The 15,218-nt window shown below is 36.3% G+C and overlaps 1 protein-coding gene across 1 annotated transcript in view; it reads left to right on the forward strand.

Annotated features, from left to right (window-relative positions):
• Positions 1-15,218, forward strand: part of LOC106880484 (coatomer subunit beta) — a 191,565-nt gene that overhangs the window by 62,379 nt on the left and 113,968 nt on the right. The window contains exon 9 of the mRNA XM_014930433.2: positions 8,677-8,820. Coding sequence (XP_014785919.1) covers positions 8,677-8,820 — 144 coding nt within the window. The remainder of the gene's footprint in view (positions 1-8,676; positions 8,821-15,218) is intronic.

Raw genomic sequence — 15,218 nt, forward strand, 5'->3', positions numbered from 1 at the left:
GGGACACAAAACTCAGCTTGCGAAGACTTATTGGGGCAAGTGAAAGCGAAATTGTGATGGCACCTGTGCCCAGCGTCGCCTTTCTGGTACTTGTGCCCACGGCATGTGTAAGGACTTTCGAGCGAGATCGTTGCCAGTGCCCCTAGACTGGCTCTTGTGCGGGTGGCACATAAAATACACCATTTTGAGCGTGGCCGTTGCCAGTACCGCCTGACTGGCCTTCGTGGCGGTGGCACGTAAAAGCACCCTCTACACTCTTTGAATGGTTGGCATTAGGAAGGGCATCCACCTGTAGAAACTCTGCCAAATCAGATTGGAGCCTGGTGTAGCCATCTGGTTTCACCAGTCCTCAGTCAAATCCTCCAACCCATGCTAGCATGGAAAGCGGATGTTAAACGACGACGATGATGATGAGGAGGATATATATATATATACACACACACACATTCATTGGTTTCTTTCATTTTAGTCCATTTTTCCATGTTTGCCCTTTCTGATACAAGCCCTTATTTCCTTTTCTAAATAAAGGATAGCATATTTTACTGATTTCATTGATATAAAAAAATGTAAGCAAACACACAAAATGTGATGGTAAATCTGAGGATGACCTTAAACACATAGAAGAGGTATTGACAAACCCAGATCAACACATCAATATACTCCTCCTGGGTGACTTTAACCTCCCAAATATTAAATGGCCTGAAGGCCACATCTTTTCTGTGATGTCACTACATGAACAAAAGCATGTAAAGTCATAACTTGAACTTTCTCGTATGCTATTCATGGAACAAGTGATAATGAAGTCAACCAAGTGAAACAACATCTTGGACCTCTGCTTCACAAAGAATGTGGACCTTATCCATAATGTGAAGGTGACACCAACTGCACTCTCAGACCACAACATTGTTGAACTAACAATGTTTGGTCCTAAGCGGACTGCTGGTGTCTACCCTATCAGGAGAACTCAAGCTATATCCAATTCGAATTTTAATAAAGCAGAATGGAAATCAATCCATAAAGATCTCCACAAACAAAACTGGTTTGACATTCTATCTATGGGGTTAAATCAAAAAGTTCCAGGACTAGTTATGCTTAATAAAAAATAACTTATTTACCTAAGTCTTGACGTCATCTCCTTCAAAGTAGTCACTTTATGCAGCAATACACCAGTCCCAGCATTCCTGCTACTTTTGGAATCTGGCCTGGAAGTCATTTTCGAGGACCTTCTGCAATTCACTCTTGATCTTAACAATGGTGTTGAAATGGAGACCTTTGAGTTGCATTTTCATCTTGAGGAAGAGATGCAAGTCTGCAAGTGCTAAATCTGGTGAATAGGACAGGTAAGGAAACGATACCCTGTTGTTTTTTGCAAGAAACTCACAAATGAGGAGAGCTTGGTGATGGTGCATTGTTGTGAAGAATCCAGTTCTTCATGCTCCGCAGATCTGGTTGCTTTTGCCGAATGTCCTCCCTCAAATGTTTCTTTGTCTGTAGGGCTGCAATATTGTAGAATTCAGTTGGGTTTATCTGCATGTGTCTCTTGTCTTGAAAGACCTTAGTATCCACTCTACCTGTTGGCACTTTGCTGCCATCTTGGTAATGTTTATATGAAATGATGCATCATTGTACACACTGATCCCCAAGTCTCCCACTGCCTGTGATTCTGGGATTGCAGCACTTTTGGGTTCTGTATATGCAGACTTCAGTGCATTTGTGAACTGATAGTGCAGTGCTTGAAATTTTCTCACATTAAAGTGCATGTTGTTTAGTTCAGCACACATGTATATCGTATTCAGGTCTTGCTATAAGCTTGCTACACAATCTGAATTTTTTTATTGCCTCTGATAATTTTGTATCATTAGTGCAACTAGTGACAGTGGCTGCCTGAGTGACCATGGGCATGTCTAAGAGCTGTTATAAACAGTAATGTTCCCAAGACAGTTCCCTGGGGGATGCCACTTAAAATTGGAATTTCTTCAGAGAGGGCACTGTTGGCTTAAATTGCCTGACTTCTGTCTTTAGACCCTAAACCCATTGGCCTATGACCTCTGTAGCAAGTGGCCACTTTAGAAAATGGAGGAAGAAAAGATCTTGTTACTACATATCAACAACAAGGGATTGTTGCTATTTGCAGTTGACTTTGTTGGCTGGTGGATCCCAGGATGCCAGCAGGAATTTCCTGAAGTGCAAGCAGGGTCCAAAAACTTCAGTCCTGAAGTTAAGGATGTTTTCCGGATCAAGGGAGTTTACAATGCTTGGTCCCATTGATGTAGGATCTTCCATGATATTACGTGTGGAGTTCCTTCGTCTTTCAGCCACCATACATGGCTGCTAAGGCTGTAGTGTATCTCCTCTCCGGGATCCTGAAAGAGGATTTGGGGTTGGAGATGCACTGCTTGAATGTGTTCCTGGAACATCTGATGTATATTCATGTGTGGGTGTTGGTAATGCTGTATCTGTTGTTGTTGATGCTGCTGCTACTGCTGTTGGCATTGGTACTGGTGTCATTAAAGCTGGCATTGGTGTTGGTGCTGGCACCTGTGCCATTAATGCTGGCATAGGGGACATCATTGATGGTGGCGCTGTGGGTGATATAGTCATCGTTAGTGTTGCTGAAGCTGTTATTGGTGCCATCATGATAGCTGATGTTGTTGTTATTATTGTTATCATTGGTGATGGTGGTGGTGCTGCTATTTCTATTTGAATTTAGAGACCACATCTACATACTAGGCACTAACACCCACAGAAGGAAGTGCCGCAGTAATATCATTTGGAGTGCCCCCCACTTCTCCCTTAACATAAAAACGTATGTAGGTAGGATAATCGTTAGGCTAGTAGATAAACACTTCACACGATCACAGGTACAGACGCATTTTCAGACACAACCTAAGGTTCTCTTTTAGCTGTGTCCCCAATATTAAGAGCATTCTAGTTAATGCCCCTATGCCACAAGTGGAGGTGGGATGCTCATGCAGAGACTACAACAGATGCCCAGTAGGAAACCATTGTGAAAACAAGGGAGTCATCTATGAAGCTGAGGTAGTAGCTAATACTAGTAGCAACAGCAGCAACTTCCCTAGTGACAACTACAGTAGCAGGAATGGCAGAACCAACTGTGATGGCAGCAACCCGAACAAAAATAGCAGCAGCCAATGATAACAATAACAACATCGACAACATCAGCCACTACAATAGCACCAATAACAGCTCCAGCAACACCAATGACGATGGTTATAATACCACCCACAGCACCACCACCACCACCAACACCAGCTTTAACGATGCCAACAGCACCAGCAACAGCGGTAGCAGCAGCAAAACCATCAACAGATACAGCATCACCAACACACACAAAGATACATCAGATGTTCCAGGAACACATTCAAGTAACACCTCTCTGACCACAGATCCTATTTCAGGATCCCAGAGAGGAGATACACTTCATCCTTAGCCAAACATATTTGGTGGCTGAAAGACGAAGGAACTCCACACATAATATCATGGAAGATCCTAGAAAAATCAGGTCCTTACATTAATGGGACCAAGCATTGTAAACTGTGCATAACCAAATGGACAAGGATATTAAAGGACTCCCTTGACCCTGGGAACATCCTTAACTCCAGGACAGAAGTTGTTGAACCCTGCTTACACTTCACGAAATTCTTGCTAGTGTCCTGGGATCCACCAGCCAACAGGATCAATTACAGATTGTGATCAAAGGGTGACAATCCCTTTTTGTTGACATAGTAATGAGGTCTTTTCTTCCTCCATTTTCTAGAGGGGCCATAGGTCAACGGGTTTAGGGTCTGAAGAAACGTAAAGCTGATTGCTTTATGGACGTGAAACCCAGGGTAACCCCATATACCAGCCATATCTATTTTTATTTATATACTCTATTACTCTATAACTTAGAGTATACTTCTTTTTTTGATTTATGATTTACTGATGATATATATATATGTATATATACACAGGATAATTGAAAAGTAACCCCCTATTTTAAAATACTTATAAATTATTTATTAATTGTAATTTTTACAAAGAAATGGATATGAGAGGAAAGCTTTTAGTATGAGGTTTTATTTAAAATTTGGTATGGGCTTCAGATGTTGCCACCAGCTTCTTGAGTTGTCCAGGAATTGTGTCAACTGATTTCATCAGAAACTCTTGTGGGATGGAAGAAGACATAATTTCTTGTATTTGCTCTTCAACTTCTTCCAAAGTCTTTGGTTTAATACAATAGACTTGTTCTTTTAACCAACTCCAAAGAACGAAGTCACAGGGTATTAAGTCAAGACTCCTGGCTGGCCACTCATGTAGACCACGATGACCCATCCATCTCCTGAGGAAGTGGGCATTCAGCCATTCATGAATGACGAGCAATATGATTACGGATTAAATTCTCATACTTCAAAAAACGAAACAAAGAATTTGAGAAAACAATTGCAATTAATTATTTATAAGTATTTTAAAATAGGTAGTTACTTTACAATTACCCTGTATATATGTGCACACACACGCATTATGTGACCAATATTTTCAACCCAGACATTACAATTGTATCTGATTCTTCAAGTGCTTCAGTTGCTTCAATTCTGTGTATGTACATATATTTACTAGATTGCTGGCATTTATCACTGGTTTCTCCCATTGTATTGATGTGCCATTTCCCATCATTGATAAAACTGTCAGCATTTTTTGATGGCACAGGTATGCTAGTCAGTAAATAACGATAAATACATCAGCACCATAGTTGTACCCACTTGTACACATATAATTGTATATACATACCAGTTATATTGCACAATAGAGATGCACCTCAGTATAATAAAGTAGAAGTGCCAATCACTAAGTGTGGAGGGAACCTGTAGAAGAGGTAGACCCAGGAAGACATGGGATGGGGTGGTGAAGTACAGTATTTGGATGTTGGGTCTCATGGAGGCGATGACAAATGATTGAGATCTTTGGTAATTTGCTTCTTAGGAATATATTTAATATATTCAGTATATCCTGTACTAGCTAATGTTGCATTATAATAATCTGCATGTAAGTTGAATATTACTTCATTCACAGACAGCCTTGTATTGGACACATTATTTACTATTCTTTTTATAATTCAATGTGGATAATTTGATTTTTATTTTTTGATATACCTTAGATTTTGATTAGGCTTATGATATGGTTCATAGAAACCAGTACTTAAGTGTTATGCTTAGAAAATTCACTACACAATTTTCAATGGCTATAGATAGTCTGAAATAAAAAAAAAATTTAATAATCTTTTATATATATCTTTCCATTTCTACTTTGCTAAAATTATATACTATGAAGATAGTGCTGTTCTTACATAGACCTCTCCACAACTTAGGAAACCAGGATTCCATCTGGACAAGAATGTAAATTTTGAGTTGTGTTGTTTCATTCTTTTGTTATGTCAGAATAGTCCATTCTATCCAATCTTGTCCAAAACTTATCATCAAAATCTGTTAGTGTGTTCTGCCCAGCTTATATAATAAAACCAAGAAATAACTGTATCTTGTTTCACCACCAAGAAATCATTGCATATAATTTGGCTGCCACAGGAAAAATCAGAAGCACATGTTATGCACTCCTTCAGAAAATTGCAAGATGCTCAACTGACAAAAATTAAAAGCTATTTACCATTCCCACTAATAGATCACTTGTATACATGCATGAATGTATAGTTATAGGTGTATGTGTGTGTGTGCATATGCATTTATTTGTATGTGAATAGATGTGTATTTCTATATGTGTGCATGCATAAATGTGGAAAGGTGCATGGCTCAGTGGTTAGAGTGTTGGGCTCACAATCATGAGGTAGTAAGTTTGATTTCTGAACCAGGTTGTGTTGTGTTCTTGAGCAAGACACCTTATTTCATGTTGCTCCAGTTAGCTCAACTGTAGGAATGAGTTGTGATGACACTAGTGCCAAGTTGTATCGAACTTTACCTTTCCCTTAGATAACATTTCCCTTAGATAACATTGGTGGTATGAAGAGGGGAGGTTGGTATGCATGGGTGACTGGTGGCCTTAAATAAAAATTTTGCTTGGACTTGTGCCTCAGGGAGTAACTTTCCATGGTCATTCATGACCAAAGGGGGTCTTTACTTACTATATGCATGAATGTATATTGCCACAGCAGCTAGTGACATTTTTTTACACTTAGAGCATGACATCAAAACTAGGTAACACAAATGCATGCGCACATATGTTCGTATGTGTATGCACATGCACACACACACACACGCACACAGAGAGGAATAGTTGTTAAAAAAGAGGCAGTAGTTTGTTATTTCTTTAACTTGAACACTGACGCTGCTGCTGTCACCCAAACTTTAACTATTGCCCTTTTTCTTTTATTAGACTTTTTCAATGTCCTCATTCAACACCCACCTCCTTTTAAATATTGGTTTGAAATTTTGGCACAAGACCAGCAATTTAAAGGAAGGCGTAAGTTGATTACGTCAGCTCTAGTGCTCAACTGGTACTTATTTTATTAACTATAAAAGGATAAAAGGCAAAGTCAACCTTAGTGGAATTTGAACTCAGAACATAGAGATAGACAAAATGTCACTAAGCATTTTGCCCGGCATGCTAATGATCCTGCCACCTCACTTACCACCTCCTCCTTTTAAATATTGGTATTTGCAATATCATGCCTGAATAATTTATTGCTGGATACCAATAAATTTGATTTGCATGACTTTTTGCCACTGCACCACACTGCTGTAGCTGACTACTATAAGCTTACATGATATGCATTTAGTTTTATTGACTAATTCACAATTTAAAGACTGTTATTATTGTTGATGTTATGTTTAGTGTGGTTATTGCTATTGCTATGAATGAAGTAAACAAATAGTTTCTGAAAATATTACATTTAAATCCCTTTAATGTTAGTATTTAAACAGGAGTCAAAATCTTAAAAACTATTTAGCTAATGTATCACCACTCATACTCCTACCTTTCACCACAGTACCCATACAAAAATCTTCCACTGGTTATTTTGAGAAGCACTACTTATTCACATCATTGTCATTTCATATCTGCTTTCCATGCTGTTATGGGCTGGATGATTTGATTCCAATAGGTTCCAATAGTTTGGAGGATCATGTCTTACTTCAGTGTCTCAGTTTTGGCATAGTATCTGCAGCTGGATACATCTCCTAATATCATCTATTTTATAGAGTCTAGTGGTTGCTTTGTTCATGGAAACAGCTCTAGTGAGGTCACATTGTAACTTAGAGGATGAAGGAGTCCCTCAAATGAGAGGGAGAATTTTAGAGAGGGTCGTGGCATTGTGTAAACTTTCAGTTGTTAAAGTATGATAGCAGGGATGGGAATAGATTTGTTGTGGAGATGATTCATCTTTTCTTATTTGTCTTGTGTCTATTTTTCCTTGTTAGCAAAGATCAGATGAATACATATTATTGAAACATTGTTTTTCATGTAAGAGATTTTGTATTCTGTATGTTTTTGTAAGTGTAGAGCTAGTGGACAGTTCATTGACAAGGATATGTGACACACTTCATTGTTCGTAGTTCACATTTTTTTCTTTTTTGCAATGTGCAGGAAGTAAATATTCACACACACACACATACACACTCTTGATGGACTTCATACAGTTTTGTCTACCAAATACCAAATTTACTCACAAGTTATTGGTTCACCATACATAAGATATTTGTTCAAGATATTGTGCAGTAGGAGTGAACTTGACACCATCTGCTTGTGAAGTTGTTAACCACATAGTTATTCTTGGGCCTGCCTGTCTGTCTGCATGCCTTCTTGCCTGCTCATCCATAAGCAGTCATATCCTGCATATTTTTTTAAGGTGTAGAGCCAGCCATTCCCTCTGAAAGAGGAAATGACAACAATATCATCACTTATAATCCTGTAATTTTTTGAGAAGTGCAAATGTAAATAAACAGACAAACTCAGAAAGAAAGAGAGACAGAGACAGAGTGAGAATGAGAATGGGCTTTGTATAGTTTCTGTGTACTATTTTCATTTATAAGGCATTGGTCAGCCGAGACTATAGCAGTAGACAGTTGCCCAAGGTGCAATGGAACTGAATTTGAAATTATGTGGTTGTGAAACAGCCCATCTGTTAAATGTATGTATGTATGCTTTTATATATATATATATATATATATATATACACACACACACACACACACACACACACACACACACACACACACACATAGTTCAGTTAAAAGGATTCATTAAGAATCAATGCACATTATGTAGAACACCAGTGATTGGCTAGAAGAATCACAGACAGCAAACAGGGAAATAATCCATCATCATAGATGCCAATTACACAGAATTTGCTACTGTTGTTAGGTAATTCTCAATTTCAATTATTTACCAATGATCTGATTAATAGGAGAACTCTTAGTGTGGCACAAGTATAATCAATAACAGATAAATGGAATATAAGTTCTGTCAAATTTTCCATTTTATGCCAGCAATGACAGTGAATATAAATTGATAATGATGATATATAATATAAATGTGTGTGTATGCATATAATACATACACATATGTATATAGGGAAAGAGAGAGAGAACCTTTTTGGTAATACTAATGCACATCTACATCAAGAAAATTGAAAATGTTTCCACTTATTTTATTTCTCTTCTGTTCCAGATGGTTTTGATTTTAAAAAAGGAGGTTGTAAAGACAAATAATGTTGAGTATGAAGATACTGGGAAATACCGACAGTTACTGGTGCGTACTCTGCATCAATGCAGCGTTAAATTTCCTGATGTTGCCAGTGCTATAATACCAGTGGTAAGTCTTTTTTGTTATTTGCTAGTTATATTGACAGGCAACCCCAATAGCTTTTTTCTCAATTTTCAGCTGTGTAGAGAACAATAAGGCTATTTATGCTATGTTGTAAAATATGTGATTAAGAATATTAAGACAGAGCAATTAATTAGATCACCAAGGTAGTCACCATAATGCTGGAAACACCTAGTGAAGGAGGATTTTCCCTGTTTACTTATATTGTTGATCAGATAGTGCATAAGGTGTTATCCCAGTCAGAGAACTAGCTTAGATGAGATGGAGTTGCAGTTGTGTGGCATGTGATGCTTCTAATGCTCACTTCTTAGCAAGGTAATTGCAAGAGAAGTTTATAGCCAAGAAGTCATTATACCTAGCATTTTTTTTGAGAGGGTTCATGCTCTGTAATCCAGTGGTTTCTTAGAAAATGGGAACAGAATGTTTTGTGAGAGCCATACAAGGATTGTTGTGAAAGTTGGCAGTGCTTACAATGAGGTATTTAGTGTGCAGATAAGTGTTCATCAGGTTTTAATCACCCTTCTATTTATTATTGTTCTCCAAACTATAGTGGAAGAGTTTAAGAGTCTGTCCATTAGAACTTCTGTATATTGATAACCTAGTTCTTATATCTACGCAAGCCAATGAAGGAAAGTTCTAAACATGGAAGGAGGGTTTAGAATTGAGAGGCTTTAAGGTCAATTTAGCAAACTATGAGTACACAAGTGATGTGAGATCTTGGGTATGTTGAGAGAGGGGAATTTATATGTAAGAGAAATGCACAGGAGTACCTAGCACTTAGAATACTTGATTTTCTCAGTTGCCATGAAGGCTCATTAGAATTAGTTGACAGCTTCTGCCAAATAACCTAATCAACAGAGGAGATTGATGTGATGAAAGCATAGTAACCAGATAAAGACAAGGTGGAAAATGTTCAAGGAACTATTACCTGTTTACAACAGAGGCTTCTCTCTCTGTTTGTTTGATTGTCTGTATGATGCTTATGTATGAAGTGCAGTATTATATGGTAGTAAGCCAAGGACACTGAACATGGAGAATATGCAAAGACTGAAAAGAAATGAAACAAGCATACTCTACTGGGTATATAATGTTAGTGTGCATAAATGATAGGGCATCAGAGTTATCTGCTGTTGTGTACAAGAGAGAAAACTCTGAAGGTATGAATGTGTGATATGCTTAAAGAATGACTGTTGGGTGAAAATGTCAAATGATATACATGCTGAGATCCCCTTCGGTCATGACTGACCATGGGATTGCACCTAGAAAGTTACCCTCTGAGGCACAAGTCCAGGCAAGGTTGGTTTTCCATGGAAGACCAGCAGTCGCCCATGCATACTGGTCTTGCTCAAGAACACAACACGCAGCCCGGTCCGGGATTCGAACTCAACCTCGCGATCGTAAGCTTGACGCTCTAACCACTGAGCCATGAGCCTTCACAATGATATACATAGGAACTTTTTAAAGAGGATGTTTGAAAAAGATGTGAGTAGAAGTGGTTAACGCTGATATAGGATGCTAAGCCTTGGAAAGATACCAACAAAGACTTGTGACTAAACCAACCAATACCAACATGGAATAGTGGATACATAAATAATGCTAATTCATTTTCTTTTGCTAATTTTCTCTTTAATTATTGCTGTGCATCAGTTTAACTTACCTCATAATATGATAAGGAATAAAAATAATGAATAAAAAATATATATAAAGAAACAAACCTAAAAGACATTAATATTATTATTAAAAGTTATATTTGAATATTTTTAGCTCGTAACTTTTAATAATAATATTAATGTCTTTAACTTAGGGATTACATTACAGGTTTGTTTCTTTATATATATTTTTTATTCTTTAACATATTATGAGGTAAGTTAAACTTTTAGGTTTTTAGATCTTTTAGGTGTTTGACCTGAAGAGTGACTGCTTTTGGGAGTAAACTCATTTTTCCATTCTAATGAACTTGGATATGGTTTTCTTATATGATTTTATATAGTCCTAATTCAGCCATGAAACGCGCGTAGTCGATGTACAAGTACTTACTTTTATACATTATATTATTGTATTAATTTTTATTATTCAATTTATACTTTATTTGATTTTTCTCGCCCATTTTTCTATTTAAGGTTTTCTTCAATATTTTTTTAAAAAATAGGATGAATCTATATTAAATTCATTTGTTTTGTTCATTACGCATCCATGACCGTTATTTGAAACGACCACTCAAACAGATCTGTGTGTTTCAAATTTTATATTACTTTTGATTGCATTGTTATTCCTTTCCATTTCTAACAAAACTGTCCGATGAACGGGAACGTGAAACTCAGTCTTTTGTTATATTTCTGCTGCTTTTAAATAAAGCATATTACTCAACATCTGGTATTTGAGTACTCTTTTTTCCACCTTGTTGCACATTTTATGTGCTTACTCCGGTATATATATATATACATACACACACGTGTGTGTGTGGAAGAAGTGGTATTAACATCATACATCTAAATCACATTCATCTTATCATTGGACATTGAAATATGTACTAATAAATAAATTTTACTTACACACTCTCAACTCTTATATTTAAAAAAAAATACCAAAGACTTGGTGCTTTCGTGTGTGCTCATGAGAAGCACAAACCAATTAAAACAGGTGATGACATTCTGGTGTCTTGAATCATTCATACTTTGTTTATCTTGCTGTCATTAAAACTGATACTGATAATGACAAGGATAATGTTATTGTAATGATAATAATAATTACGATAATCATAAAAATTTTGTCCTTTGTTACAATCTCCTTTAGTATTATTTTCAATATAGAATTTTTTGAAAATGCATGTAGTATGATAGATAAAGCAGTTTAAGATATGAAGACTGGGAAAACCTCTAGTCAATCAGGAATTACTTCCAAGATGCTTCAAATATCTAGCAGAGTAGGGTATAGTCTAGTCACCAATATAGTTAATCAGGTTTTACAGAACATGTCTTACCTGAGTGATATCTTGGTGAAACTTGAGATTCCAGAAGCACAATGTATGTATGCATATGTATGGGTGTATATAGACATAGACATACAGACAACTAAGCCCTCATTCAATTTCTTCCTCAAGTATTCCTCACTGCTTATCATCTCTCATTCACTAACAACTTTTAACTATAGTATTCTGTGACTGTAGTAATTAAATTGCCTATTTCAACATCTTTTTCTATGATACCAGTTCTCTTTCTCATTGCCTGGAACCACTTCACTTTTAGTCTAGCCTTCATCCCTAATATTGCTCTTTGTCACTCACATTTTACATTGATCATCATTTTGTGTTAGCAAATGATCTGTCCTTCTCAACCTCCATACATCTCTTACTCTCCTCATGTGTTACATATCCGCTCACTCTTTCGAACTACCCACCCACATATCATTGCCCTTTTTCTCATCCCTTCCTTGTCAGCAGATTAGTTATAATAATGTATCAATATTAGGTATCCCTATAGAGTGCTGTACAATGGAGACAAGCACAGTTTGAACATAAATAAATTTTTGTATGAAAAATTATATATCATTTGAAAGCTTTGGATGTGAACTTCTCATATATGCAACAGTTACATATCATGTTAGGGTCCCTCAAACATCCTGGTCTTTTCATGCATTTTCCATGTTTGTCTTTTTTTTTATCTGCTAAACAGTAGCTCTTGTTCTAGTTCAATGTGCTCGAGCACTATAACTCGAGTTTAGTTAAAAATTATATACACACATAAATGAATGTTTGAGCTTTATTTTGATATAAAAATCAGATAATCGTTATGAAATATAAAAGTGAAAATTTTATTGTTAATTTTCACTTAGAAAAGAACATAATTTCTTCAAGAGTTTTAGACCATTAGAAAAATTTTTTGCTAAATCATCATGAAGATTGCTGATTCTGACCAAGGTAGGGCAAAAAAGCACAAAGTGAAAAAACGAAGGTGGTATACTGATGCTTTTTGTATATGATTAGCACATATTGACGCTACTTGTCAAACTGATGGCTTCCCACTCAGCAAAAGGTCATGCACAAAACAAATTCAAGGATTCAAATATCAATTTTGATCCAGAATTTCAAGAAATGGACAAATTAATTGGTAAGTCAACATATTTCTCCAAGAATTTGCACTAAATTCAGTTAAATAGGGCCTCTAGAGTCCAAAATTAGCAGGTAATTGTCATATTGATGTTTATTCCTTATTGCTTTGTACTGAGCAATATATGAATTTTATCTCTTACATATTCTTGTATGAGTGAATTTCATATTTCTTAGAGAAATATTGGTCTGTTTTCATCAATAAAAATTATATTGTGCAGTGAATATTATTTTGTTGGCTATTAAAATCTGATGTGATGTTTTAAAAATTTTTTCCACAATTTTGAATACAGTTGGATGTTTTTTCATAATGCTTACATTTTCACAAGTGCTGATTTTCACTTTATATTTCGTAACAATTATTTGGTGTACCACCATTGAGATTTATATTGAAATAAATCTAAAAAATTCCTCTGCCTGCATGTATGATTATCAACACAACTTAAGTTATAGCGCTCAAATGCACTGAACTAGATTGAGGGCTACCATTTAGCAGTCAAAGAAATTACTGGATAAACTTTGTGAACGAGTGGAAATACCAGAGTATTTGAGGTTCACTGACATCTTATGAAAGTGTTAGATTTTGATTAAAACTATATGAGAACAAAGTTCATATCCAGAACTTTCAAATGATATATAATTTCCCAAGGAAAATAGGTATTTTGTCATGAAAATGATGTACAAAAAATGGGGTTTTGTATGGTCAAGTTTTGTGTGTCATCCCTTCTAGAGATCTATTCAAGGATACTTATTAAATTTATTGTAAAACTCCAAACTTAGAAAGATTCAGTTTTGTACCCCATACCAGTGTATCAAAACTGAACTCCCTATAGACAATGGATCACAGTATAACCATGCCTGAATATACCTGAAATGCTTGTGATAGCTGTAATTTCATGTAATTATTTGTAGGATTTGTTGGATTTTCTCCATTTTGATGGGGATTTTCCCTGTTTTTTTTTTATCACCATAGCCTTAGAAAGGAAGACAGGAAGCTTTTTATAAAACAAAATTTTCAAAAATTTTTGATTTATTTAACCCACCCCTTCCTGCTGCCCTGAACTGATTTGGGCCAAATGTTTTGGCACCAGGCACTTAAAAAGCAATAAGAGAAGTAAGTCTTTGTGGCAGGAGAAAAAAGTTATGAAAATATCTTGAGGGGGAAAAGGTTTGTGCTTTAAAGGAGATTTAGCTGCTGTTTCTAGTGTCTTACCAGGTCATTATGGGATGTGCTAGAAACAGCAGCTAAATTTCTCTTAAATCACTTACCTTTTTGTCTCAAAATATTTTCATTTTTATTCCTATTATAATTGCTTTATCTCCAATTGCTTTTTAAGTGCCTAGTTCAAGAAAGATTGGCCAAAACCAGTCTACAAATTAAATCATATATTCCAAAATTTTTTTCAAGCTTCCCCTCCCCATCATGTCCAAAGCTATGGTGATAAAATAATGGGGGAAAATCCAACTTACATAGCCATTTTTAATCGTCTGTTAAAATTTTATGGAAATACTGTCATGTCCCATGATTATTTACCTTCATACCTACTACAAATGTGTCAAAACTCAAGTTCCTGTAGCTTGTAGTTTTGGGTTTAGGTAGTTCTGAAAACACTTAAAAAATCAATCATATAATAAACATATAACAAAATGGGCTTTACATTAATATTTAAAATATGGCCAAAAACGGTTTTCTTTCTTAGAACCTGAAAAAAATTAGGCAGCTACTATACTACAGTCACTATTAATTTGTGTAATTTGAAGATGACTATCACCTCAGTTTCAAAGATATGACATCACAAAGCGATCAAGAGTATGAAGACAGGAAAAGCCCCCGGCCCATCAGGAATCACTGCAGAGATGCTCAAAATATCTAACTGTGTTGGCTATAGCCTAATGACCCGTATAGTTAATCAGGTAATACACGAAGGAGTCATACCCAATGAATGGTGTAGCAGCACCATAGTCAACTGCTACAAAGGTAAAGGTGACACCCTAGACACAAACAACTACAGAGGTATCAAGTTGTTGGACCAGGTAATGAAAGTCACGGAGACGGTCATAGCCCAACAAATTAGGGAAGAATCAGTTTAGATGAGATGCAGTTTGGGTTCATTCCAGGAAAAATCACCACTGATGCTATATTTCTGGTAAGACAGCTGCAGGAGAAACACCTAGCCAAAGATAAACTTCTGTACCTGGCTTTTGTTGACATGGAGAAAGCCTTTGACAGGGTTCCCCCTCCCTTATCTAGTGGTCAATGAGAAAACTAGGGATAGATGAG

Source organism: Octopus bimaculoides, chromosome 18 (genome assembly GCF_001194135.2).
Source record: "Octopus bimaculoides isolate UCB-OBI-ISO-001 chromosome 18, ASM119413v2, whole genome shotgun sequence".
Classification (NCBI taxonomy): Eukaryota; Metazoa; Mollusca; class Cephalopoda; order Octopoda; family Octopodidae; genus Octopus; species Octopus bimaculoides.